Below are 27,289 nucleotides of genomic sequence, written 5' to 3'. Positions count from 1 at the left end.
AGCCAACCAAGGGAAGTCCTAAGTGGAGTCCCCCAGGGATCAGTCCTGGGGCCAATTTTATTTCTTATTTACATCAATCACATCGCCACACATCTCTCGTGTAAGTGTAAGCTATTCGCTGACGACCTGAAAATCTATATGCAACTCGGTAAAGGTAGCTCGTATCAAACAGACCAAAACGCGCTTCAGCGAAATATCAACACACTGCACGACACAGCCAGGTCATGGGGTCTAACTATGAACCTCAAAAAATGTTTTTGTCTCAGGTTCCAACGCCGTTTTCACGATATGTCCCCGCCTACATACACACTTGATGGTAAAAAGATTGTGACGCTCCATTCGCAGACTGATCTTGGTGTTACCGTGGACGACAGTCTCAAGTTCCATGAGCATGCTCGTAATGTAACCAGGAAAGCCGGCGGCCTCGCCCAGAGCCTCCTAAAGTCTACGGTTTGTCGTTCGGGTGACTTCATGACAGAAGTTTTTAAGTCGCACATTCGCCCAATACTGGAGTATGCGTCACCGGTATGGAACACAGAGTACCACCAGGACTTGAAGAGACTTGAGAGCGTCCAAAGACTTTGGACCCGCCAGGTGCTTGGACTCGAGAATGCCAACTACGGAACTCGATTGCGCGAGCTTAACTTGTACTCTGTTAAAGGGAGACTGCTCAGGGCTGACCTTATTAAATGCTGGAAGATTTTCCATGGCAAATGTACTATCAATCCTGCTGACTTGTGGATAATTGATCCCCCTTCTAGAACGCGAGGTCACATGTTCAAGGTCCAGTGCAGGAGGTGGCAGATTGACGCAAGAGCCCGCTTTTTCAGTGCAAGAATTGTCCGCGATTGGAACTCCCTGCCCGCCTCTACAGTCTGTTCCGAAACCATTGAGCAGTTCAAGACATCGCTGGCTGCGGCGTTAGAAGACAGGTTATTCGAGTTCATTCCTTAGTCAAATATCTCAACCTTCTGCTTCCTTTGCATATGCCAACCTTAGCCCTTGTCTGCCGTGGGAGGCGCCTCCACTTCGCCAAGAGAAGTGGAGGTAAGATGCACCACGGTTCCCGACACTAATCCTCCACATTCCTAATTTTCCCACAATAACCACCGTTATGTCCCATTACGCTACACACATTTTCGTCGTTGCTTTTTGGCTTGTCTTGATTGCGCGTTTTGGCGCTGCGCGTTTTGGCGCTGCGCGTTTGGCGCTACTTGTCTCGTCCAACTTTTGAACACTGTGAATACGACAGCACATCTGTATTGCAGACGCACACCTCCGGCTCACAAACAACTTGAAACAAATGACATATATTTATGCATCGAGCCGGCGTGTCTCTATCCGAAATGGGTTTCCCTTTCACCTCCATCCAATACCTGTCCAACTCATATGGCTGAGGCGGGAAACCTACTAGGTGAGTTGACTAGGTGAGTTGATTGAATTTCAAGGTCGCCTTGGTCATGTGTGAGCAATTATAATTTTTATTTTGGTATGCTTTTTATATGCAATAACGTTCCACCATAAATGTGAGGAGAAGAAATTTTGGTGCATTTTTAGGTTGTATCATATATATTCGTGCAAAAAATTAATGTACAAAAACAATACGTCAATAAATACGTCATTTGTTTTCAGCCCTTCTTCAAATAATATTTTACCTTTTCAAGCAACCTTAATGTTGCGGCGTATGATGCGCAAATATCTTCAACACGCAAAACGTATTTTTTTGTAAAAAAAAAATCGGATTAGTTTGGGTGTTTGGGGTAAGTTAGAGGTTATATATTGGGATTAAGAATGTTTTAGTCTCAACCAATATCATTCCTTGTAGGACTTCACTTTTGATCAAATGGTGTATTTGTTTGCTGGGATTGAGTCCATTGCATGCAGGATTGGGATCCTGATTCCTGAGCTCTGTTCGCCTCCCGTTTATTTATCAGCTCAGCAGGCTGCGAGCATGCTGAGTGCTACTTCTTGGCTCATCATTGGTCGAATTCAAGTGGTCTATTCATTAGACTAATGAGAGGCCAAGAAGCGCCAGCAATAACTTCCTTATATGGGGAAAACCGACAGCATGCTGATATAAAAACATCGAGCGAACAGGGCCCTGGTCAATCAAATGTTTTTTTACCATTATCAACCCCGCGTTCGATGTCTCTCGGACGACAAATATTCTATGCCGTCTGGCCAATCCCATTCAAGGTCAGTGGGGGCTCGGATGCGGTTATGGAACGTGATAGGGCGGACGACATAGAATCTTTGTCGTCCAGGAGACATCAAACACGGGGCAAGAAAGTGCCAGTTAGGAAAGCATTTGGTAGGTGAGAGAAAGCAATTAAGTGTATTGGACAGGTTTAGACTGCTTAGGAATGTTATTAATATCAGCAACCAGCGCAACAGTAGAAAGTGGTTCTGAAACAGCAGAAAAGTAAAAAGTGGGCCGTAAGAGCTTGATTGTCTGGATTTTGGCACTCCTGCTCAAACTATTGCTTGAACAATGCTCTGACCTGTTCAAGGCAGGCAATACAGTAGGTACTAGGTGTTGTGTTGCAACTGCATGTTTCCTGTGCATGTCCAGCAACCTGGACCAGTGTGATGCCACTGCAGTGTACTGTGAGCATTTGCAGGAGCTTAAATGGTATTTGTGAAGTGATATTGGAGACTGGAGATGGAAATTAAATCTGACTCATGATGGTGTACCTCATTCTCACAAGAATTCCCCGCCTTAGCCTGTGCACAGCTAAATTGTCAGCAATCAATATTTTTTTTTAATTGAGAAGGTGATTCATGATATTATGTACAATTTATTTCTATGATTTACTGATTTATCTCAGCTTTGTAGTGTTTTTTCTTCTATATCCACTGATATACCGGGAGTTCCTAAATAAACAGTCTAATTATTTTTGCCTCTAGTGGCGTCAACTAACAAAATCACAACAATCAAATTGCACGTGATGATAGCACGTGCAATGCCATTTTATTTCATACCAAAATCAATCACTTTCTATCATGCAGCCGTATAGTACAGACATAAAAACAAAAATAGTACATTTCTATTTTGAGACAAAGTCAATCGTTGCAACACAACGTAAGCTACGCCGACACGTAAAAAGGACCCAAGTGCCATCAAGAACCGTCATTTTAAGTATAGTTGAGAAGTTTTTGGCAAGAGGTAGTGTGGAGAACGTAAAAAAGGGTAAATGTGGCCGAAAAAGAACCAAGAGGACGCCTCTAAACGCCCAAAAGGCACGAGAAGCTCTCCAGAGGAGCCCACAAAAGTCACTCAGACGGCTGGGCCAGGAACTGGGCTGTAGCAAAACCACTGCTCACCGTTTGGCCAGAAACGACGTTCAGCTGTTCCCGTATAAGGTCTCCGTTCACCAAGCACTGTCGAAAGTCGACAAACAGTCACGGCTTCTTTACAGCGGCTAGTTTTTGAGAAATTGCGAGCAGGACAATGAGTTCATTCACCGAATCTGGTTCAGCGACGAGGCCCATTTTCATATGGATGGCCGCGTGAACTCCCAGAATTTTCGATTCTGGTCGACGGAGCCACCCGATTTGGTCGCGGAAGCCCCTCTGCACAGTGTGAAGTGCACAGCCTGGTGTGCAATGAGCAGCAGTGGCATTATCGGGCCTTTCTGGTTTGAGAACGACGCTGGGGAGTCTGTCACCGTCAACGCTCAGCGCTATCGGCAAGTCCTAGCCAAGTTCTGGACTGCGCTGAACAGGCGGCTGGGTGGAGACAGGCAGCTGTTGGACCAACAATGGTTCCAACAAGACGGAGCCTCGGCGCACACGGCCGTTGCGACTCGAGAATGGCTGCGGAACCGATTCGGTTCGCGGGTTATCTCCCGCAGAGAGGTGCGGTCCTGGCCCCCGCACTCTCCGGATCTGACCCCACTTGACTTCTTTCTCTGGGGTCACCTGAAGTCACAGGTCTACAAAAGCAACCCCAGAACCACAGATGACCTCAAGAGGGCCGTGTCGTCCGCGGTGCGCCGAGTGCGGCCGGAGATCTGCCGGGCTGCGGTGGAGTCCGCTCGGCGACGCGCAGAGCTGTGTGTGGAGCGAGAGGGGGCTCATCTGGAACACGTCCTCTGTGGCCGCAAATGAAAAGATAGCAAAAAGAAGATGGTATCACGTCAAATGGCATCGACTATTGTGTATGTTAGAAAGTGATTCGTTTTTGTCATGCCTTCCATGCTGATAATATACAGCTTTTAAATACCGTAAACTGGGGTGGCTTTGAACTTCCGGGTGACTTTGAACGCCGTTCACTTCTTAGAGGGAATCACAAATATCTTAAAAATGTGAATTATATATGCAGCAATATTTTTTTACAGATAAGAATGCACATTTTTGAAAATGTACATGACATATTGGAAGATATGTACCTTAGTACATAGGAGTAAAAAATCAAAAACTAAATCAATGTTTTTAGCTTTTTGAGATATGCCCGTAAACTTCGATATGGCATGGACTAGTCATTATGGTTATGGAATGGAATGACATATTTTTGCCATCCTCGATGGTTGGCCTACATTGCCCCATCATAATTTTTTAGCTTGCTTGAGCATGGCAAATGCTGTGAAGGGATTTGTAAAAGCATGACATTTTTGGAATTTCGCTGGGGTGACTTTGAACGTGTTCAATGTAGCCCCGGTGACATGCATGCCTGACTTGTTGTTCAAAAGACTTGTTGTTCAAAGTAGCCCTACCAAAATACACTGCATACATTGTAACAGTGATCGTAACAGGGTGTAACATTGTAACACCCTGTTACATTGTAACAGGGTGTAACAGAGATCGACCAGCTGGTGTGCAAGCTAACCCAGCCTGACATGGACAGGAGGGGCAGGCTCCACTTCAGGAGTGAGGAGCTCTCACCATACAAACTGATGCTGGGGTAAACTCATGACTGACTTTCTGACGCTAGCAGGTGTACCTAGTGTTAAGTGTTAGTATTAAGGTGTTAAGTCGGGTGTCAAGTGTTAACTGTGTCCAAGGATACTCTGTACTCAGGTGTTCTCAGGTGTATTTCATGCACAGACCTAGTCGAGTGCATGCATTACACTTGAGTTGAGTTGAATCGAGTGATTTCATATCCTGTGAGTGTTGCTCCACTGCAGTGCCTATGCAAGTGTTAAGGTGAGTAAGTAAGGTGTTTGCCATGAAAGATGCTTCTTTTTACTCACTGTCTGTGTGCTAATTTCTGTGAATATGGTGTTTGATTCATCAGCAGAGGCTGCTACAAGAAGTTGTGTTTTTTGCTTGATGAGCTCGCCTTGTTTTGACTACTACCCCCAGGAGGACTTTTGCAGGCATAAATTGTTTTTGGCCTCTTTTTTAAAAAGCATCAGGGTGTTCAAAGCCACCCCAACCGGCACGAGGAATTGCACACCTAATGAGATAAATGATGAAAAACACAGACTGTTCAAAGTCACCCCATGGCATGGTGACTTTGAACACCCGACATTTTTTTTTTTTTTTTAATAGGGAAATGGCTATACCTAATTTTTTGTTGACACCATGGATGGATAAGGCCAGACTCAGCCCACAAAATAGTCCATGTTTCAGATTTCTATCTACAGTAGTTTTCAAGATATTCACTGATAAGTCTCAAAACTGTCCAAAGTCGCCCCATTTTACGGTACGACTGTTTATTTAGGAACTCCCGGTAGAAGAAATAGAACATTACAACATGAAAAGATTGGTATTCACAATGCAAAATTGTGATTGTGCCCTGTTTCATTTGCTTCCTTTAATCTAATCAGATAAGATGTGCTGTTTTTCTAGCTTAGCAGTTGTTGCAGAGAATGAAAAAATGTTTGAGGCATGCCTCCCACTTGACTAACCCTAACATTTTTGTCTGTTTTCAGTGTGCTGGACTGAAGCAGCCCAAAGCTGAAGATGAGCAGCCCTGAGGAGCCTGTGGTGGATGCTGCGGCCACCACACCAGATCAGCCTCCACCAGCTGCAGAGGTGCCTCACACTGACCCTGTCACCGCCGGGGTCAGACCCTCCTCGCCGGAGCTGCAGGGCTCTCCGTCTGCCGACCTGCCAACTGGTGGTGCTGAGACCATGGTGGGCAGTCCAAAGGAGGACGTCCGGGCGGCCGAACCCACTTCAGACACCTCCCTGCCAGCCGAACCCACCTCCGCTGCTGCCAGTCCGTCACCGGACACAGCAGCGCAGAAACGACCCGCTCCGCCGGCTGCAGCCGCTCTGGACACGTTCAAACGACCTCTGGCAGCGGCGCCCAAACGAAAACGCTTCAGAAAGACAGTCCTGGACGAGGATAACTTTATCCGTGAGCTGGAGGGTATCGTGGAGCGGGACTTCTTCCCGGACATGCGCCGTTTGCGCGCGCAGAATGACTACCTGTCGGCGGCGCAGAGCGGCGACACGGTGCGTCTGCACGAGCTGCGCCAGCGGTACGGCTCCGAGGTGCCGCGCCGGCCCGACACGGCCGCCTCTTGGTCCACGGACCCAGTCGGCACGCCCAGTCACTTCGACACGCCGCGGCCGGGCGACACGCCGGGCAGCTCAGCGGCGTCAGAGGCCGGCCTGGAGGACGACCCGGCCAAGCCGCTGTCGCTGAACCAGTACCTGGCCACGCACACCAGTGAGGATGACGAGAGTTTCAGCGACATGATGTCGGAGGCGCGGCGGCGGCACCGGGTGCGCCACCCGTGGTTTTACGAGGCCGAGGCGGCGCACAACGACCGACAGGAGAAGCTGCTGGAGCTGGAGCTGCCCTCGGTGGAGGAGCAGGCCGGAGGCGGCCAGCGGCCCGGACAGGTCGCTACCTGGAAATACACGTCCGAGAACGACCTCATGTACGTGCCGCGCGGCCTGGCGCTCACCGCGGCGGAGAAGATCGAACGGGCCAAACACGGGCAGGAGATTCTGACAGAGAACACGCGCTTCCAGGTGACTCCTTTCAATGAAGGACAGCAGCGCGAGGTGCTCAATCGTGTGGCGCAGACCCAGTCTCGGCGGAAGGGCGGCAAAATCGACGTGGACGGTCGTGAGCACGTGGAGCCGACTCGGCGAGGTCTCGTGCGGACCCCGTCACCCGCCCCCGGTGTGGACCAGTCGCCTCTGATGACCTGGGGTCAGATCGACGGCACGCCGTTCCGACTGGACGGTGGAGACACTCCGGCGGCGGCCTCCGCGCCCGCCACGCCCTCCTTCCGAATCCTCGAGGCGTCTAAACGGGAAAAGCTGGCGCACGAGCTGGCGGAGCGTGCCTCCTCGCGCCATCGCGACAAAAAGGCGCGCGCGCTGGAGACGGCTCGGCGGCAGGCGCAGGCTGTGTCGCCGGCGCTCTCGGACAGGCTGGCTGGCATGTCGCCGGCGGCGCGCAGGCTGGCCAAAGTCGGCCGGACCACGGACAAGGCGCTGCGGGCGTCCTACACGCCCAGCCCGGCGCGGCGGGCGGCGAGGTCTACCCCGGCCACCCCGACCCCGGCCGGCGTGCGACTCACCCCCGCCTCCACACCGACCGGCCTGTCAGGGAAGGCGAGCATCACAGACAACCTGCTGCAGCTGCCGACCCGGCCCCGGGCAGCCGACTTCTTCACCTCATGAGGACGTGAGTCACTGGGGTGCACTGCTGTGCCGTGTTATGTACTGTGCTGAATGGGAAGGTCTGTGAGAACTTTGTGCAAGATCTTTCAATGGCGCCGGTTTTAGAAGTCATATGGTAGGTGGTTTGAGAGCTGGTGGTTGTGATCTAGTGGAAAGCCGCTCGTCTGTTTTGTCGATTGTGAGTTCAGCGACGCCGTTCAAGGCAGGAGCACCAACTGGTACGAGTAGGACATAGAGCGTCATCTGCGTGAGGGTCGAACCGAAACCTTGTGTAGGTGGCGCTCTTGTAGCGTTGTGACTGCATTCTATCCTCCGGTTCCAGGAATCGATGGTTTCCTGAAACACTTGTGAAATGTGATGACGCATTGAGAGTTTTTGTATTGTATGTATGTGGTGTATCATATCATTTGGATATGCCCATCTGTTAATCTGTGCTAACATCACGGAACACATGGTCGATCCCTATGAATGAGGTCCAACTAAGGCTGGTCTGAGAATACCCAGTGTTTAGTGCGTAGCGTGTTTCCGTTTAATTGTCGATCATCCACGTAAGCAACACTGTATTGCATTACTTCTTCACCGGTTGATCGAATGGAATACATTCGAAAAGTACCCAGCCTTCGGACTGTTTCTTAGCTATCTTTAACGAGATTGAGACCGCAATCACGATGCACGGTCCGGGACGGTCTGCTGGAATCGGAAAATGACATGTTTGTTCGACTCATTTAGCAAGCAATATTCTTTTGTAGGAATTCGATGCTTCAATGTACGCAGCCATGAATGCTGAGATTCTGCTTGACTAGTATGAATTGACTCGTGGGAACGTGTTGAAGCGACCGTGTTATATCGCCACCAACCCGCGTACCCCTCCCTTCCCCTCCCCCTCGTTCCGCTCGGTCTCGTCAACAGGGCTCGGATTTCGCGCTGCCGTCTGGGGTCTCCCAGCCTGCCGCTACTGAGCCTACCCCTCCCCTCCCCGCTCACAGGGGACCGTCCTTGTCTGTGGGGCGCGTCGGCCCGCTTTTCACCCGGGTCGGCCCGCATTGGGGGGCGGGGCGTCGGGAGGGAGGGAGGGGAGGGGAGTTCCAGCTGTCGCCGGGTGGGGGGTATCTGCCGCGTGGTAGGGGAGAGAGCACTACTGTCGTACAGTGGTCCAGAGCCGACGCACGCGGCGGGACGCGTGGGGTCGCAGACGGCTGTGGGAGACGTTGCAGTGAGACGGTTTGGCTGAGGACGGTTTGAAGATTGGACTACACATTTGCGTGCATGGTGTAGAGCGCTTACAGCGGGTTTCGTACTTCACTGCCGACTTGTGTTAGTGTCCTTTTCTGTGGCTCGTCTCTGTGACACCTCTCAGAGCCCACTAACCGCCGAGCCACGCGGCTCGACCTCCCACCGTTCGCCGAGCGTTCCGTCGTCTCCGACGGCCGTCGGTAGCGGCGGCTGGCGCGTGCGCGGCCTACCTGCCCTCTGGTGCGCGGCTATTTTTAATCGCTCGCTCTCGGCGTCTTCTGGCTGAGAAGTTGGCCGCCATGGTTGTTCGCGAGCCGTTTGCCGTGGGGAGAGGAGAGCCACTGCTGGTCCGGGGAGCGACTCCGATCGACATGACAGGTAAGTCAGGAATCAGTCAGCTCACACAATCAGCTACGAGAAGTAAAAGCGTCTCTCATTTATTTGCGACATTTTGTATGGCTAGAGATGTGTATGCGTAAGATGTTTCGATTGCTCAATGCTAGTTCTAAAGGATTTGTACGATGTTCATGAAATACTTACGGAAAGTCGCCATATATGGGTGGGAGGACGTGATTAGCGTGACATCCGACGTGATTCCATCGTAATAGGTGACTCAGCGGGGAAGCAAACCGCAATAGGTATTTGTCACCGCTTATGGCAGGGTCACAATGGCATCATGAGCTAATTAATCCGGGGTCAGAGTGTTTTGTTGTTCGTTCATTACGCCGCCCAAATATGTACATACATTGTTGTGTTTCGAATGTGTCATTCTAGCTTAGTTGTGCGTCGGCGAGTGGGCCTGAATTAGTACTGTTTCGTTAGCGACAGAGACACGTGGAGGGACGGAAGAAGGGCGACGTTGTTCATGGGCGGAAGCCGCCTGCTGGCCATGTGTGGACGGGGTGAGAGGCGGCAGTGAGGCAGAGAGGGCGCAGGCGAGAGGACGGGTCCGTGTGTGGTGTTGGTGGCGTTGGAATGGAAATAGAAGACTAGACCAACTCGGACTTTTGTCGGAAATACCACAAGCTATTTCGGCATTTTTCTGGTTCAAGCGGTGAGGAGATGCCAGGTGAGAGCTCTGAGCCTGGTGACGGAGGCACCGGAAGAGCAGTGATGGAGGCGACGCCGGCGTTCGACGCCAGAACCATTCCGGAATTTGACGGAACTGGGAACGTCGTGGAATGGCTGGAGCAGGCTGCTCTCCTGTGCGAGCTACGCGCGGTATCGTTGATGGCGGTGCTGCCGACTCGGCTGCGCGGTGGTGCTTTCGCGGTGTGGTCGCGAATGCCTCCGGAGACTCGCCATCACCTGTCCAGTGTGAAGGCCAAGCTACTGAGGGCCTTCGCCATGGACCCATTCACAGCACAGGCCGAGATGACCAGACGCCACCTTCGTCCCGGAGAAACAGCAGACGTCTATCTGGCGGCGCTGCAGCAGCTCGCTGAGCTGATGGGTGGTCTCCCCGAAAGGGCCATCGCGATCGTCTTCGTCAACGGACTGCCGGAGACTGTGCAGGCCTCGGTCCGTGACGGGCTCGGGGAGAGCTTCACGCTGGAGTATGTCCTGGACCGGGCGAGAGCAGTGCTCTCCAGGGCGACGGTCACTGCGGCGGGGCCGGCGGCGGCGGCGGCGGCAGCGGCGACGGCGGCGGGCGGCCCGTCGCCCCATCACAGTGACATCTCAAGGTCGGCTCGCCGGCCGGGTCCGATCCGCTGCTGGACCTGTGGCCGGCTGGGTCATGTCGCCCGGATGTGTCCAAACGGCTGCGGCGGGGGAGCTGCATCAGCGCAAGCGTCTCCTCCGCCGCCCACCGCGCCGGCAGCAGAGCGCCGGTGATCATCATGCTACTCAACGGACGGCCGTGTCACGCGCTGGTGGACACGGGCTGCGAGGAAACTGTGGTGTTTGTTGGGTGTTTGAACAACTGGGATCAGTGTGAGATAAATATGACGGCGGTGAATGGTAGTGCGGTGCGATGCTGTGGGAGGGCAGATGTGAGTCTGGAAGCACAAGGCCGCCGAGCTGCGGTACGTGCTGTGGTGGTAGCGGAAAGGCTGATGGGTGTCGATGTGTTGCTGGGAATGACCGGATTGGAGGCGCTGGGCGGTGTGTTTGTTCGGGCAGGAGAGGTGCGACTCGGGGGCGGCGGTGTGACGAGAGAAGAGCGATCGGGGTGTGCCGGTGTTAGGGCCGAGTCGAGTGATATGTCTGTCGCTGTGGTTCAGGCGCGCGGCCCGGGGCTCGGGGACGGCAGTGTGACGGGAGAGGAGCGCTCGGAATATGCAGGTGTTCGGCCTGAATCGAGTGGTTCATCTGCCGCTGTGGTTAAGGCGCGCGGTCCGGGGGACAGACAGATCGAGACGGCGGACTTTCTGGCAAAGTTCAGTGCAGGGAAGTGGACAGTGTGGTGGAAGTGGGCCAACGGCAAGGAGCCTGTGAGGCTCGCGAATACTGTGCCGCAGTATCGCGTGCCGGCCGAGGCGCAGGGACAGTTCGATGACGAATTGCAGTTGTGGATAGATGAAGGTTGGCTGCAGCCATACGACGAACGAGAGCACGGACCGGTGCGCGGTTTGATCCCGCTCATGGTGGCGATTCAGGAGGCCAAGAACAAGGTCAGACCGGTGCTCGACTACAGAGAGTTAAATAAGCATCTGGTGCCCCATACGGCTGAAGCCGATGTTTGCCGTGACCAGCTCCGCAAGTGGCGCCGTCATGGAGCCAATGTTGCTGTGATTGATCTGAAGAAGGCCTTTCTGCAGCTACACGTGGCTCCAGAGCTGTGGCCATTCCAGACAGTGATTGTTGGTGGCCAGAGATATGCTTTGACGCGCGTCGGGTTCGGTCTGTGCATTGCAAGTGACGTCATGCGAGCAGTGGTCAGGGAGGTATTAGATCAGGACCCCGATATGGCAAAGGCTGTGCTACCCTACGCTGATGACCTGCTGGTGAACGAGACGTATGTCTCGTCCCAGCAGGTAGCGCAGCATTTTGCCAGGTACGGACTGGAGTGTAAGCCGCCGGAGCGCGTGACAAATGAAGCGGGAGCGAGAATGCTGGGACTGCGCGTGAAACAGGGCTTCGACGGCGCACTGCGATGGACGCGGGACGACGTGACACCGTCAAAGCCACCTGAGGTGTTGATCAGGCGCGCGGTCTTCGCTTGGGCAGGTCAGCTGACGTCACACATGCCTGTTGCCGGGTGGCTGCGACCAGCCGCTGCCTGGCTAAAAAGGACGGCGAACAAAGCGAGTGACGACTGGGACTCGCCGATCGGTGACAATGACTTGCTCAAACAGGTCACTGACGTGGCCCGGCGGGTGACGGAGCGCGACCCAGCACGGGGACAGTGGTGCGTCTCCGGCGAATCTGTCACCGTGTGGACTGACGCCAGTGCTATCGCCCGCGGCGTGGTCCTAAGTGACCCTGACACGGGCGAGGTGATCGAAGACGCCGCGTGGCTGCGCACCGAGGTGGACACCGACATGCACATCAACTTGTCTGAGCTAGATGCTGCGTTGAACGGTGTCAACATGGCCGTGGCGTGGGGTTTCAGACGGCTGAACCTGCGCACGGACTCCGTGACCGTTCAGCGCTGGCTTACCGACGCGCTGACAGGCCGAGCCAGGCTACGCACCAAGGCGCAGTCTGAAATGCTGATACGGCGGCGGGTGGCAGTGTTCATGCAGCTGGTGACGGAGTACGGTCTTGCCGTGTCGGTAGAACTTGTGCCGTCAGCGAATAACCGAGCCGATGAACTGACAAGAGTGCCAGGGGAGTGGCTGAAGGTCAAACCGCCAGAGGCCGTGGGCGTGGTGGCCGCCGTGAGGACAGCGCGTGCAGAGGACATACAGGCGGTGCATGAGAGCGTGGGCCACCAGGGGGTGCGCCGTACTTGGTGGTACGCGCACCGAGAGCTGGGCAGCGGGGCCGTGACGAAGTCGGCGGTCCGGGCGGTCGTCAAATCGTGCCAGGTGTGTGCGTCCATCGATCCTGCCCCATCGCGGTGGAAGCACGGCACCCTGGAGGTCGACCGTACCTGGGAGCGGCTGGCGATGGACGTCACACATTTTCGTGGCAAGACCTACCTGACCGTGATCGACTGCGGACCGTCTCGGTACGCAATGTGGCGCGAAATTCGCCGCTCTGACGGCAGCGAGATCGTCGGGCAGCTAGAAAGCATCTTTTTAGAGCGAGGGGCGCCGGCCGAGCTTTTGATGGATAACGCGACGGAGTTCAAAGGACGAGAGTTGAAGGCGTTCGCGGCGCGATGGGACGTGAACTTGAGGTACCGCGCAGCATATGAGCCTGGCGGGAATGGTATCATCGAGCGCCATCACCGCACCATCAAAGTGATGGCCACCCGTCAGGGCTGCACCGTGCCGGAGGCTGTGCATCGTTATAATGTCACGCCCAAGGACGGCTGTGATATCGCGTCGGCCCCCGTACACGGCGTGTACCGTCAGGCTGGTAGGGACTTGTGTGTACGGTCACATGGAGGCACATCTGTTCCTACTGCCCGCCAGCCTGGCGTATTTCAGCTCGGAGACGCGGTGTGGATTCGGAAACGGGGTGATCGGTGCACCGCGGTGTCCAGGGAAGGCACGGTCACTAAAATCGTCTCACCGCAGACGATAGAGGTGGACGGTGTGCCGTGGCACGTCCGAAACGTGCGGCATCGTCTGGTCGATGACGCGACAGTGATTGCGACAGAGGACGAGCACGGGCAGATGGACAATGACGTCCCTTGTCCGGTTTCGACCGTCCGGGCGCCCGGGCGGCTGGCCATTGAGGCCCCGGCGACGGCCCCGACGGTCGCGCCGACTAACGACCCTGCCGGGGACCCGCAGACTGAGACGGGAGGTGACGTGAAACTGGAAACGGACACCGAAGGCCAAGGTTCGGCTTTGGAAAATGAAAGGCCAAGTGACCGCAGGGATGAGGCTGAGGGACCGGCGGAAGGTGGGGGTGGACCGTGTAACGATAGTGAGACACTGAGAAGGGGTGGGCGCTGGAGACGGGCGACACAGCTGTACGGTGACCCCATCCCGAGCGAGACGGTTGAGTGAATGTGTTCCTTTAGGAACAGGGGGGAATGTGTTTCGAATGTGTCATTCTAGCTTAGTTGTGCGTCGGCGAGTGGGCCTGAATTAGTACTGTTTCGTTAGCGACAGAGACACGTGGAGGGACGGAAGAAGGGCGACGTTGTTCATGGGCGGAAGCCGCCTGCTGGCCATGTGTGGACGGGGTGAGAGGCGGCTGTCGGGCAGAGAGGGCGCAGGCGAGAGGACGGGTCCGTGTGTGGTGTTGGTGGCGTTGGAATGGAAATAGAAGACTAGACCAACTCGGACTTTTGTCGGAAATACCACAATTGTTTTTACGCCTTTGATCCGCGCCTGGCCTGGGTCCGTTTCTGATAAATGAGTCTCCTTGGGTAATGGGGCAAATTCTTCCTTCTTACTACACGCCCTTGAGTGGTTCACTACAGCCAGCTGCCGTATAGTTACATCAACACCATTATAATTGGAACAAGAACCCATCTTTTATCGGCAATCTCCCCAACAGACCCTGCTTCCGACAACCTAGCCCCCCATTCCCCCCTCCCTCCCCGAATTGCTCCCTTTCCGGCGTGGCCAGCGGAAGTTTCCCCGAGTAGCGCCCCGCCTGCGATCAGCTGCGGCCAGCTCCGATCGGCCGCCCGCTGTACCCCTCCCGCTCCCCTCCCCTCCGATTGGGGAACACCTGGCCGCCGCACGGGCCTTTGTAATCCGCGGCAGCTGGTAACACAGGGGCGGTCCGCCGCCCCATGGCCGCCCAACTGGGGACGGGGAGGGGCGGGGATGGACGGGTCTGTTTGCCCCATAGGACACCATAGGAATGGGAACGGTCACTGGCCTGGGAGGGATTAGGGTCGCAGGAGGACTGGGAGGGATTCATCAGCGTGTATTTGCTCAGTACGGTGGAATTCAATTTTGAGGCTTGTCAGTTCAATTCAATGTACGTCGGTAAATGAGGCCCTTTTCATGGGACAATGGCTTGGTTTAGAATGCGTTCAGCAAGATCTTTCTTATCACAAAGCTACGTGCCACCGGCTTCAAAGTGATGTCTTTACAACTTCAATGACGCTGAACCAGGCCTAGCGTATTGATTCAGGAACGTTCGTTTCGTAGCGCCGCATACCTACTCCTGGTGGCAGTCATCTCCCAAGTTGTAGGCCTCTTATGAGTCTCGGCCGTAGCTTCCTTCTCCGAAAGCCCAGCGTCCATGGATGGTCAGACAATCTGCATCAATTTAGTGCCAATAATTATGGGATGGCGAAAGGTATTTGAGCAGAGAATATTGATAAAACACTTCGCTAGCGGATGACCGAGGGCCCACACGAAACAACTGTGTGGGGTTTAACGCCTCATTATACACAGCCTTCGCTGACGCACCGTATTCCATCTCTCAGTGACAGCTCTCTTCAAATCCTCTCGCCCTGCCGCGCACTTCCGTTGAACCGTCCCGACTCCCTGCACCCTGCCTCGGGTCTGGTCTGTGATAAATATAGCGCAGCTGCTGGTATACAGGGGCTTCTTAGGCGGCCAGGCCCACCCCTCCCCTTTCTCCCGTTTCCTCACACAGCCAAAAGTTCACATGCTGGGCCGGTACAGTCCCTCAAACCATGCATAAACATAAACACGCGCGAAACGCACCGAGCTGGAAAGCGAACAACTTTGGGAGCTCGGCTCGAGTTGGCACGTAACCGCACTAGTCAGGGAGCTGTGCCGATGAAGCTGAAAGTTAAAGGGCTAAAGGGTCAGGGGCTAGGACAGTATGTTCTGATGGGAGGGGACGGGGCTAGCCTGAGACCGAGGACTTGCAGGAGGCCACGGCCATTTTTATCACTCACCCCTCCCCTGCTCCTCTCGGCAGAGGTAGCAGCAGAGACGGCAGCCGGGGACAACAGCCCACCGAGCTGTGTATCACCGGCCGCCCGAGACAGCGACGGCGGGCTGACCTCGCCAGGCCTCTCAGAGGTCAACTCGGGGTCACCGAAGACGGTACCGGAGTCGCCGACCGATCAGCAGGGGTCACCGCAGAAACGTGAGTGGATGGCCTGCGGAGGATAGATCCAGATGCTCCGAGATTGTGTCAGACAAGTCATAGAACATCTCATTTTGTCGCACATTGGTCGCACCTAACAATCGAAATCCACGTCATAAAAACCGAAAGCGAGACAAACATCACTCAGTCACTCCCGTTTTGACTCACCAACAGGTTCGTCAATCAACAGTTTCAGTTTCGGACGACTAACAGACGCCAACACATCAACACCGTTCCGATACTGTCGGAGTACCTACTTCTTCCCTTGCTGCCTCCTGTTCCTCACCGAACTATAACCGAGCCGGACTCGTTTCAGCTCTTACTTGTCTAGTGTCCACCTCTTGTCCAGCACTATCTGGTTCTGTTGTCCGGCTCTATTACCCCATCACAGTCCCACAGAACCTCCCACCTCCTGACACTAATAACACACCACCGACCCCCGGACTGACTAACAGCGACCGGGCGGAGTTCAGAGCTTTATTCCCGTTCAGCTGACCCGAACTGACGTCCAGTGGGCTCACTCATTGGGATAGGTAGGTAGATGGAGGCCATGAATTGACCACACACGGATCACGCTAGACTAGCTGCATATAACGGTTGGGAGTTGTGACAGCGGCGGTGGTGACAGAAGTAGACTGGTGACAAGATCAGTGACAGCTAGACGAGATGATTGCAGGGATGGAAGTGACAGTAATGGGTGTTAACACGATGATAATGGTATACGGCGAGCACCAACATACCCATAGCATGTATGAAGTACACCACTGACCAGCGACCACTGACACATACACTGACTAGGTTACTGTAGCGGTAATCACAAAGCATGACAGATGGGAGCACAATAGGACACTGTGGGAGGTTACTGAAGGTTTGGGCTGAGGAACGAGCGAGAGGACATCGGAGAAGTAGGGTACCTACCTGTGATGACCATGTCCTGGCTTCAGGAAATCAGCATGCTATATTATATATGTATGTACTGTCGCTTTGTTGATGACTTGATGTGCATTGACAGCTTACTCACAAGTCCTTGATACACATCACATTCACCCATCACTATACACAGTGGAGTTCACCGTTTCCTGCCCCGTGCTCGCCCAGTTCCACCGATGACGTCATTTGACGCGTGTCCCCAGAGCCGGTGCCGCGCGGCTACATCCCCCCGGCGCTGCAGAACTGTCTGCGCTGCGACGCCTGCTCCTGTATCTACCTGGACGAGCTGGACTACTACAAACACGTGCGAAACTACCACTCGTCGACGTCGCAGAGGCGGTACAGGTGAGGCTGAAACACGAGCGGGGTTCTGGCTCCATCGTCGTCATTCGTTCTTATAATTGTATGGGGATGTCCGGGGTGGGTATGTGAGGAAAGTTCCGATTGTTCAACACATATGTTATCGTGCGATCATGACGCCTCTCTCTGTTTTGTGCCTTGAATACGGAGCCGTTCAATAAGTGAACGGCGAAAGACCGCATCGTAGTGCGGTCCGTGGTAGTGCTTATAAGGTGACAGTTGAATTTACGAAGTTTCACTGACAGACCCTCGTCACTCTGTTCACAGGAAATCGGGCCAATGTCGGACGTGCGTGTTCACTAAGATCGAGCCGGACCCGGCTCCTACCCTGAAGGCAGCGCAGCAGAACCAGCGGCGCTCCAACAGCCCCGTCAAAATAAACGTCCTGCAGAATAACGTCAAGGTAGGCCGGCCGGGGAGCGCACGAAAGTCGATGGAAGGCTGGAGCCTTAGTGGAGAGAACGGATAAAACAGCTCTTAGCTGCGAGGGACACGACGGTGAAGGGTTAGATAGACCAGCTATCGTATATGCAGGCTGTATGTATGGGCTGTGGATGTTGGACTCTGGCCTCTTTTTTCTGGAGCTCGCTGGGGCCGCCAGCCCGTCGCGTCGGACCCGCTGCGTCGGTGTCGACTCGCCAAGCGCCGGGCTCGAAACATAAACAGGACCAGGTGGGGACCAGGCGGAGATACACAGACCGAGCGCGCCGGGACCGTCGCCGACGCGCCAGTAGCGCCGCTGGAGCGCCACTTTTAGTCGCCGGGAGACGAGAGACAGCCGGCGGTGCGGCGGGATTGTCTCCAGCGCGGCGGGTGGTGCGCGGGGAACGACGGGACGCCGGACAGACGGACAGGGCACACCTGCTTGGGGGAGGGGAGAACGGAGCCAGTAGACATTCGGTGACAATAGCCGACACCAAATATGGTCGTACATCTTGCATTGCCGCGTGTATCAATCGCATGCGACAATTATGTTCTTTTTGGTCAAAACAAACACTTTCTGAAAAGAGCGCTTATACTGATAAAATACTACACATACCTATGCACAGTCCTGTGTCCACTGACCACAGAGCTTGCGTCTTGCGTCGTCTGTTGCCTTGAAAGATTCGTAGTTACGTGTCTGCCGCAGTACGTTTTCTAACGACCTCCCTCCTTCCCGCAGAGCCGCTGGAGCCGCATGTTCGGCAGCCGCCTCCGGAGCCAGATGACCCCACTCAGCACCAACCTGAGGGCCATCGACCCCAGCCGCGTGCCTCTCAAGAGCAAGGTCAAAATGCAGGCCGGATTGCAGCCGTTCGTCGTCAGGGAGCTCGACGCCAAAATGCAGGAGATGAAACAACAGCGCGCAGCCGGCAGCGAGAAGGTTGATTCTCCCGGCGAGCTGTGCGGTGGCGATGAGAGCGACACCTATAGTGGCGACTGTGGCGCCGCGATGCAGGTGAAGGAGGAACCAAGGGACCAGGACGAGTGCGTTGAGCTGTTGCAACAGGTGGAGGTGCGAATCAAAACCGAGCCCGAGGAGACGGAGGCGTGACCTCGAGCAAGTGAAAAGTGCTCCTTCCCGTGCGTGCCTTCGTGTGTTGTTAGCGTTTGAAGGACATTGTTAGATGGTGGACAAATCGCTGAGACACCCTATTCGTTCAGCGTATCTGTCAGTAGCAAATATGCTAAACATCATGTGTCAGCCAGTGTCAGCTTGCTACCAAGCATGATATTCTAGTCACTAGTCAAAGTTGTTTGTAAACTGATCTTAAATGCCTTTTCCTGTGTGCATGTTCAGTTAGCGTAAGTTATTGACGAGCACAATCGTAAATGCGTAGAAACAACTGGTCAAGATATTTCATTTTCGAATGTTGATTTCTCAATAATACGAACACCGAGCTCAAGCTGTTGAGGACGAGCCGCATATTGTTGAAACAATGCAATATTTGTTTCTTGGTTGAAAATAAAATTCGGTTATGGAGGTAAGGATAATCCGAAAAAGAACCGACGTAAGTTGAAGGATTCGACGGAAGCTGTTATAACCATCAATCGGTTATGTGTAGGCGAACTATTCGTGGAGAACCTATTACTATGGCCGCAGGACAGTAGCGGCGGAACACCTTCAATTAAGGGGAGGGGGGGGGGGGGCATTGCCGACTTTTGGTCCCATTCTTTCCATGCAACGCATATAGGGCTAATGTTAAAAAATAAAATGCCAAAATCAAAGGGGCATGGTGCCCCGGTGCCCTCCCCGTTCCACCGCCTATGCCGCAGGACAGATTATTCGTCCAGTGCGCTGAAAGATATAATATTGAAGGCTTTGCATTTATTCGGACCATAATTCTAGCAAAATAGGCGTTACGATCTTGAACAGTTAGTTTCCAATATCACTATAACACATCATGCTTCCATTTTAAGTACTCACACCAGTGTTTCGGAAAAGTCATTGTGACGATTTCTGAACCAATCCTCACTTTTGACCAACAAAATACGCAGGCTGCTATCCAATAGTCGACTTAGCCATGTAAAGGAAAATTAGACACCACTTGAACACATGAACGCCAGAAGAGAACCATTCACGAGTTCCTGGTTGGAAAAAGCGCCGTTTGCGAAGAGCGAGATCTCATCAACCGCACAGCGCAGCATCACTCACATCCCACCTTTCCACAAACACCACACAAACTAAACACATTCTCCAGTCGCCAGCTCACACCAAACACTTTCTTCGCTCACCAACCAAAAATCACACACCCAACAAAACAGGCTCCTCCTGACAGACGGATAAGCGAGCTTTCCACAATTACAGCGACAGGTTCTTCATAATGATGACGATGATGATGATGGGTATGACTCCGACTCAGACAACAAACAAAACACGCATGAGAGTAACGCGAGGCGCGGCTCTCAGATCCCGACCCGGAACTGCCAGTGCCACCTTATCCCGGGGAAGTGATACACCACTATATCCTGGGAAGGAGATACCAACGCTCCAAGCACCCTGCCAGCCGTGGTGTACACAGTAGCCCTAGATTGTAACACTGTGAAACTTCGGAGTAGTAATACCCATTGTGACTCGTCACATGGACTGTACTTTACACTGTAAACCAGCCCACGGACTGTGGTAGACACGATGAGGCCCCGAAGACTAAGGATCACACTGTGAGAGGGAGGCGGGACATACCGCGACTCAGCTGTGGTTGCCGCGGCGGCCGGCCGGCGCAGCAGACGTACCGAGTCAGCACAGCTGCTGCAGGGTGAGAGGCACCACAGCAGCAGAGGTACCGGGTAGCTGGCAGCTCACGAGGCCCGCCGTTTGATGCTGCATTTGCCTCGCTGGAGGTGCGACAGGTAGATGCGTGCTTTGCTGTTGTCGGCCGTCTTTCTCACCCAGACCTGGTGGGTAGAGGGGCGGGGCAGCTAAGTAAGAACCAGTTGCAAGGAAGGGGCGTTTTGTATTGGTACATCACTGAGCAGCTCTTTCTTGTGACTCGCATACCACTAAGCCGTTCCCTTTCGATCAGCTCGTATCTTTCAGACCGTAACTTCAACATACTACCAGTGCTAACCGACCGCCGATAACTTACAAATGACTCACAACTTACCGTATCTAGTCAACTTATCGCATCGCGTTCACCGATATCCGACCGACAAAGATTATTTGCCCCACAGAGCTCTCACGCACTAGTCAGAATTTTGAGGCCAGAGGACTGATGTGCTAATAACCTACATCATCCGAGTAATTACGGTGAGAGCAGCTAACACACGCCAGACTTACCGCGTCGGCGGAGATGGCCGATATGACGGCGCTGTAGCGGCTGTTGTCGCGCGACTCCACGTATACCGGCTGTCCGCGGTGGAACCACTTGCGCTCCAGGAACAGCTTGTTGTCCTCGATGCGGATCTCGCTGTTGACGGCCGCGGCCGCCGGGGAGACGGAAGACTCGGGCATAAAACCTGCCGGGGGAGGGAGACGCTGATGACAGAGGTTCGGAGAAGGGCGGACGTTTGGCTTAGCAAATACAAAGTTTTTGAGGGTGCATTTGTACCCCGTCCACGCGATCCTCAGCTAGCCCAGAGATATCTCGTAGCTGACGAGTGCGGAAGCTACCTTTGCACTCTACGGCATTAAAATGCATTATCAACGGCCTGTGTGCATTGTGCAAGAATGCTGCAACGCGGGAAAATCATCACTACCCGACTCCCAAAGTTCTACAAAGTTCGTGCCCACACTAATCCAACTATACTCACTGGACTTCTTGGCGGGCTGCTGGGTGGGCAGCTTGCCCTTGGCGATGAGTCGGAGGTCGTCCTCCATCTGTTTCTCGTCTAGCTGGAAGTTGAGCTGGTTGGAGACGGGCTTGCGTCGCTTCTCCTGCGCCGGCACCGGATCGTTGGGCCGCCGGCGCAGTTTACGGGTCGGTGGCGGCTTCATCTGCGCAGTCAGGGAAAACGGGCCGGGTTAGTCACGGTGTGGTGAACCCGTGGTTAAGGGTGTAAGAAGAGGAACTTCCTGAGCTAAACTCCTTGGACAGAATCCCTAGGGATCGGAGGATACTAGTAAAGGATCGGAGGGGACGACATTGTTTGCTTTGTGGATGATGTTCAAACGAAACAAATAAAAGTAATCAGGCGCATGATATAAAGTTATCAGAAAGTTGAAATAATATCGACGAACATCGTTATCGCCCACGTTTTCACTTTTTCAAATTCTCATGCACCCATACTGTCCTCTAATTTGCATACTCCACTGTTCATCGATCTCCCAACTCACGTCCATGCTGTCTCCGGTGATCTCCATGCTCGCTCGCTCCATCTCGACCAGACGTCTCTTATCCTCCAGCTCTGCAATCAGCGACTCCCGCAGCTCGGTCCGCCGCTCCTCCAGCTCTCGCGTCAGCGCGCGCCGGTCCCGCTCGCACTCTGACTCGAATAGCTTCCGCTCGTAGTTGAACCAGAGCTCCGTCAGCCGGATCCTAGTGCGGTGAGAGTGGTAAAAAAGGTGAGATGGGAAATGTGGTGGCATTTTATGCACAGCAGTGACTGAATAACGTACCAAACTAAGCTGCTCAATCTTACTTATGTAGGGACAAAGTTGCGGACCTGGATAATGCATTATTGTTTGTATTATGATTTCCATATTAATATGCTTTAGTTTGAGATCAACTACTACACTCTAAATCGAAGAAAAAAACAGCTGCGATTTATTGAGCGTATCGAAGGTCCTAGTAGGTACGTCAGTGAGACGGCCACTAACCGTTCCTTGTGCTGGTTATCGAGACGTTTCAGTTTCTTGTTGTACTCGGGATGTGTTCCCTCTGCCAGCTGCTGTAGCTGGGCCTTCAGGTTGGCCAGCTTGTCCAGATAGATCCTGTGCGAGATGAGATAAGTATCGTCACACCACATCAATTTTGTGACACTCACTCATCCAGTTTTCCTTTCTAAAGCAGACTCTCACCCATCACTTCATCCATCCTCCATGTTAGCTCACCTCTCCTTGATCTCCGTGATCTCGCCCTCTGGCCGGTGCTGTGACTCTGTCTCGCTGGCGTCGTCCGTGTCCTCATCATTGGAGCCCACTGGCTGTCCTTCCCCGTCGCCCTCGTCACTCTGGTCGTCCATGTCACAGTCCTCCACGTGGGAGGACAGGAACGGCGAGCGTGGAGATGCCATCACAGACTGTCGGCGCAAAGGGGTTGTGTTATAATACATACCTACACTACACCCTCGGTCACATTTCCCATCTGTCCCGGTTGCCACAGCAGGCAGCACTGACAGCCTATCAGTGGTGGTGGAGCACCTTCAATTAAGGGGGGGGGGAGGCACTGCTGACTTCGGTCCCATTCTTCCCATACACCTCCCATTGGGCTAATGTTAAAATGCCAAAATCAAAGGGGGCACAGTACCCCGATACCCCCTCGTTCCGCCGCCTATGCAGCCTATGGCCTGAAAATCCACAGGCTAATAATCACAATGCTGAAATAAGAACACATGCATTTAAAATGTTCAAAATTAATAGCCAGTGGCTAATATCCCACTGCTGGCTAGAAATTCCAGCCTACTGCCCGACTGGAAAAAATGCCTCCACTACGCTGAAGTTCTCGGCGGAGGTGATGCGCCGAAATTTCGGCGCAAGGGTTTATGCGCCGAAATTATTTTACCGAGCCATGCTTCATGCGCCGAAAATTTTCAAGGCTTACTGATGGCTGCAGGCTGTAGCCACGCACTTTTCGTCGAGGGGGGGGGGGCTGGCGTGTGTGTGTGTGACTGTCTTCCAGTGACTACTGTCCACAGACGGTTGTTGGCACGGTCGACGGGATCGGGCAGACAAAAGACATCAGCAGGCCATGCGGGACCGAGCACCAGGGCTCGCTATCACAAAATCTCCTGACTCACAAACTCACTGGCATGTTCCATAACGTAACCTTTATTTTGTTGCCCGGCTCTGATCAGCAGTAGTGCTCAGCCGGTGACTGACGCCTGACGGGGCCTTCAACAGGCGTGGTGCAAGCACGGCCGATGGGATCGGGCAGATACCAGGCCACGCGGGACCGATTGCCAGCGTCCGCTCACAAACCACACGCCGGAAATACAGGAATCACAATGGTCAATAGTAATACGCACACGATAGCATACGTTATCTGAACTAGGGGATCCGACAATCCATAACCTCACTCTGGATCGGTGAACTGTTCCCGCCGTGGGAGAGTCCCAATCAGGTTCACTGAACATGACTTAAATACCCTGAGACGAACACGAGACAAGATAAGTGATATTTAAGATGTTTAACTCCCGAAGACATTTAACCCTCGCCGGCCGAGAGGGGTTGGTGCCACCCACGGACGTTTTTTTCGCGATTTACGCCGAAGTACGCCGAAAATTTCGGCGCAAGCCGTCGATTTACGCCGAAGTACGCCGAAAATTTTCGGCGCAAACGCCCAACTACGCTCGAGTTCTCGACGAAAGCGTGCATTTTTTCCAGTCGGGCTGAGCCTAGCATTGTCCAATTGTCAATTGTTAAAAATATTGTCGGTGCTGAGGCAGCAAACCTTGATTATATCATTCAACAAGTAAATCGTTATATTTTCACAGTAGTTCTCACTTCTCGTACCTAGAGGCTAGAACCAACACACGAATCAGAATATCTTCAGAGACGCGACTGGAAGGACAAGCGCGCGGAGCTGAGCGGAACCCTAAAATAAATAATTTTTATTATAGCTGTTCAGGCAAGAGAGGCCTCCGGTCTTTATTTTCGAGTTGCCAGGCACCTTTGCGGAAAAGTGAAGCTTCTGCATGATTTTAGCGACATGTTGCCTAGCAACGACCGATTGGTTCAGCTTTTGAATACAAATTTTGTCACAGCTGCGCAGTTTCCTCAATTTGTGGAATAATTTGAGGGTTCGACGCGACAGTTTGGGGTTGAGTGAGGTAAATGCCGTATTTGTTCAGTTTATTTTTAAAATTATTATTTCGCGTAGATTACATTAATACTAAGTGTGTGGGAATTGACGTTATTAACTTTCATTGATGCTTTGAATGACTGGTTTGAAGCATGATAGGTACGTGTCTTGGATGAGAATGTTGGCTGTTGAAGATCACAAATTACTTTTTTCATATTTACATATTTTTACAAATTTATTGCTTATTTGCTTGGCAACCTACTCAAATCATTGTTTTAATACATATATTACGTTTGGAACATTCATCGCTAGAAGACCACCTATACCACTATTTGCTCTGTCACTGGCTGCCTGTTCCCTGTTTGTGTTGTTAAAAATGTAAGCATTGTTGTATCTATTGCATAGGTTCTTACTCATGTAACCCCAATACTCTCAAGTCATGAGCAGCATTGTGGGCAGAGGGTCAAATCACAAACATAACTGCAAACCTTTATTCCGCAGCCATGTCTCGGAAGCTGGAGCCAGTGTGCTCGCTGTCCGGCCACACAGACCGGGTATGGCAGGTGGCCTGGGATCCGGCCGGCCGCACCCTGGCCTCCTGCTCGGCCGACAAGACGGTGCGGCTGTGGTCGGAGACCGGCGCCGGCTGGAGCTGCGCCACCATCCTGGCCGACGGGCACGAGCGCACCGTGCGCGGCGTGGCGTTCTCGCCGAGCGGCCGGCTGCTGGCGTCGGCCAGCTTCGACTCCACGGCGGCCGTCTGGGACCGCGAGCAGGCCTGGGAGTGCACCGCCACCCTGGAGGGACACGAGAGCGAGGTCAAGGCGGTGGCCTGGTCTCGCTCCGGCAAATACCTCGCCACGTGCTCACGCGACAAGTCCGTCTGGCTCTGGGAGCTCACCGACGACCGCGAGCTGGACTTTGAGTGCGCCGCCGTGCTGATGGCGCACACGCAGGACGTGAAGCGCGTCTCCTGGAGCCCGGTCGAGGACCGTCTGGCGTCGTGCGGCTATGACGACACGGTTCGCCTGTACCGTGACGACGGTGACGACTGGGTGACCGGCGCCGTGCTCAAAGGTCACAGCTCGACCGTGTGGGCGGTGGCCTGGGATGGGGCCGGTAAGCGGATCGCCTCGGCCTCCGACGACGGCACGGTGCGGATCTGGGCGGAGACGCAGCCGCCCGACCAGTGGAGCTGCGTGGCGCTCCTCTCCGGCTTCCACCAGCGCGCCGTATACGACGTGGCCTGGTGTCCGCTGACGGGCCTGCTCGCCACCGCGTGCGGGGACGACGCCGTGCGGGTGTTTGCCGAGGAGCCGGGCGCGGGCGACGGCGGCGCGCCGTCCTTTGGCCTGGTGGCGTCCGTGCCGCGCGCCCACGGCCGCGACGTGAACGCCGTCAGCTGGAGCCCCACGGAGCGGGGATTGCTGGCGTCGGCGGGCGACGATAACCTGGTCAAACTCTGGCGGGTGAGTGAGGAGTGAGAGGTGTGGCTGAGTGACGCTAGGAGGCACGGCTGTCGCGGTGCTAAGTGCAGATGACAATGGGGTAGCAAATGGACGGGGTCTGTAAACACAAGTATGTATAGATTTGCTATTGTTTTGCTTGAACTGAAATCTGACATATAAACGTACGAACAAATTGCACCAATTGTTTGCCTTTACTTTCGCCACATTTGGGTAGGATATCGTCTGAGATGCATGGTTTGGGTGTTCGGGTCCATAACACCCAAGTGGGTGTTTGGGTCGCATCGTTGGCGAATGGTCTAAGAACGGCTCAGCTATAAAGCAAGTTAAAAATACGCTGGGCCAGGTAGGATTAACAGACGGGGCTGAAAAATCAATCGTCAATGCTCAATCTGAGTAAAGGTATTGTGGTTTTAAACCGATTTTACCAGAGCTAGAACTTTTGGAATTCTTAAAATCCTAAATCTAAAAAATCTTCAGTTTCAAAATCCTATCCTGAGTAACGTTTCAGACCGCGTGAATAACAACGGCGCTGTGGCTGGTCATCGAGCCAATAACGGGTGTCGCCCCAGTCGTTTTCACGTTCACCCTTTCTTACTCGGGTCCTGGGCCAGGTGACGCCAAGCCACCTGTCAGGTCACCAGAGGTCAGCAAATTTAAATTTTCCTGATTGTAATGTTTGGCCACATTGGTCATGATTGTAAACAAATGAAAAGTCATCGAAATAATTAGATGGTTCTGTCGCAAGCTTTGTGACTTATGTGGCCTCAGATGCGACCTTAGGTCAACCATTGAATGAGCACATCCGAGATGTTTTCATCGCTTTAGTATGCACATAGAATGTATCAGAAGATAAAAATGTTAGGTCACCTGTGTGATTTTCCTATCAGTGTCACGGGTCACAGGGTCAATAAACATCTTGTGCATGGCATTTGAGTGCTTACAATGGTTCATGCGAAAGAAGGGTCTGGCATTTTCTCTCTAAGACTTGCATTGGAGAAAGAGGGGTCGCGAAATTCGCCTGAATAGGAAATCGAACTAAGTAATCAAACACATTCCTTTACATTCTGTCACCAAGTCGTGATCTCGTCAAAGGAGCAATGGCAGCATGTTCTGTTTTCTTGAGGTGTGATCACCTAATGTGACCTGCCGATTGGATTCCTTGCCTCCGGTCAGATCTCCGCTCGCCTCTCTGTCCTGGTTTGTGGAAATGTCAGCCCTAGCCGAGTTCCCATTGCGGCCCCT

The 27,289-nt window shown here is 53.5% G+C and overlaps 4 protein-coding genes across 10 annotated transcripts; 3 read left to right on the top strand and 1 right to left on the bottom strand.

Annotated features, from left to right (window-relative positions):
- Positions 1-1,674: 1,674 nt before the first annotated feature.
- LOC122367764 (splicing factor ESS-2 homolog) lies at positions 1,675-8,215 on the top strand. 4 transcript variants are annotated; one of them, XM_043341142.1, is made up of 3 exons: positions 1,758-1,771; positions 5,575-5,647; positions 5,877-8,215. In XM_043341142.1, the coding sequence occupies exon 3, from the start codon at positions 5,908-5,910 to the stop codon at positions 7,588-7,590; it is 1,683 nt and encodes a 560-aa protein (XP_043197077.1). In that variant the 5' UTR covers positions 1,758-1,771; positions 5,575-5,647; positions 5,877-5,907; the 3' UTR covers positions 7,591-8,215. The 4 variants fall into 4 exon arrangements, with proteins under 4 accessions (XP_043197076.1, XP_043197077.1, XP_043197079.1 ...); XM_043341141.1 differs by lacking the exon at positions 5,575-5,647 and having other exon boundaries at positions 1,675-1,760; XM_043341144.1 differs by lacking the exons at positions 1,758-1,771; positions 5,575-5,647 and adding an exon at positions 2,206-2,311.
- Positions 8,216-8,735: 520 nt separating this feature from the next.
- On the top strand, positions 8,736-19,163 carry LOC122367765. The gene is made up of 5 exons (XM_043341146.1): positions 8,736-9,201; positions 15,739-15,909; positions 17,043-17,184; positions 17,467-17,602; positions 18,362-19,163. The coding sequence occupies exons 1-5, from the start codon at positions 9,123-9,125 to the stop codon at positions 18,731-18,733; spliced, it is 900 nt and encodes a 299-aa protein (XP_043197081.1). The 5' UTR covers positions 8,736-9,122; the 3' UTR covers positions 18,734-19,163.
- A 327-nt stretch (positions 19,164-19,490) lies between these two features.
- Positions 19,491-24,447, bottom strand: LOC122367773 (sin3 histone deacetylase corepressor complex component SDS3-like). Of its 3 annotated transcripts, none has more exons than XM_043341177.1 (7): positions 24,290-24,447; positions 22,670-22,857; positions 22,436-22,549; positions 21,953-22,154; positions 21,430-21,613; positions 20,957-21,135; positions 19,491-20,574 (listed from the first exon to the last, which is right to left on the bottom strand). In XM_043341177.1, exons 2-7 carry the CDS (start codon positions 22,849-22,851, stop codon positions 20,479-20,481), a joined length of 957 nt encoding a protein of 318 aa, XP_043197112.1. In that variant the 5' UTR covers positions 22,852-22,857; positions 24,290-24,447; the 3' UTR covers positions 19,491-20,478. The 3 variants fall into 3 exon arrangements, with proteins under 3 accessions (XP_043197112.1, XP_043197111.1, XP_043197110.1); XM_043341176.1 differs by having other exon boundaries at positions 24,281-24,340; XM_043341175.1 differs by lacking the exon at positions 24,290-24,447 and adding an exon at positions 24,228-24,274.
- LOC122367772 (probable cytosolic iron-sulfur protein assembly protein CIAO1) lies at positions 24,129-26,224 on the top strand. Of its 2 annotated transcripts, none has more exons than XM_043341174.1 (2): positions 24,129-24,606; positions 25,080-26,224. In XM_043341174.1, exon 2 carries the CDS (start codon positions 25,082-25,084, stop codon positions 26,060-26,062), a length of 981 nt encoding a protein of 326 aa, XP_043197109.1. In that variant the 5' UTR covers positions 24,129-24,606; positions 25,080-25,081; the 3' UTR covers positions 26,063-26,224. The 2 variants fall into 2 exon arrangements, with proteins under 2 accessions (XP_043197109.1, XP_043197108.1); XM_043341173.1 differs by having other exon boundaries at positions 24,559-24,737.
- The last annotated feature ends 1,065 nt before the right edge of the window (positions 26,225-27,289 follow it).

This window comes from Amphibalanus amphitrite, unplaced genomic scaffold, assembly GCF_019059575.1.
Source record: "Amphibalanus amphitrite isolate SeventyFive unplaced genomic scaffold, NRLGWU_Aamphi_draft 000895F_arrow, whole genome shotgun sequence".
NCBI lineage: Eukaryota > Metazoa > Arthropoda > Thecostraca > Balanomorpha > Balanidae > Amphibalanus > Amphibalanus amphitrite.
Note: the sequence above shows the minus strand (reverse complement) of the source record. Positions and strands in the feature narration are given on the sequence as shown.

Excerpts from the sequence above, each read along its gene's own strand:
- LOC122367764 (XM_043341141.1), top strand. The coding sequence starts at position 5,908 with ATGAGCAGCCCTGAGGAGCCTGTGGTGGATGCTGCGGCCACCACACCA.
- LOC122367765 (XM_043341146.1), top strand. The coding sequence starts at position 9,123 with ATGGTTGTTCGCGAGCCGTTTGCCGTGGGGAGAGGAGAGCCACTGCTG. Across the intron at positions 17,185-17,466 it reads ACGTCGCAGAGGCGGTACAG|GAAATCGGGCCAATGTCGGA; the intron begins GTGAGGCTGAAA and ends CTCTGTTCACAG. Across the intron at positions 17,603-18,361 it reads TCCTGCAGAATAACGTCAAG|AGCCGCTGGAGCCGCATGTT; the intron begins GTAGGCCGGCCG and ends TCCTTCCCGCAG.
- LOC122367773 (XM_043341177.1), bottom strand. The coding sequence starts at position 22,851 with ATGGCATCTCCACGCTCGCCGTTCCTGTCCTCCCACGTGGAGGACTGT. Across the intron at positions 22,550-22,669 it reads ATCACGGAGATCAAGGAGAG|GATCTATCTGGACAAGCTGG; the intron begins GTGAGCTAACAT and ends CATCTCGCACAG. Across the intron at positions 22,155-22,435 it reads GATAACCAGCACAAGGAACG|GATCCGGCTGACGGAGCTCT; the intron begins GTTAGTGGCCGT and ends TCACCGCACTAG.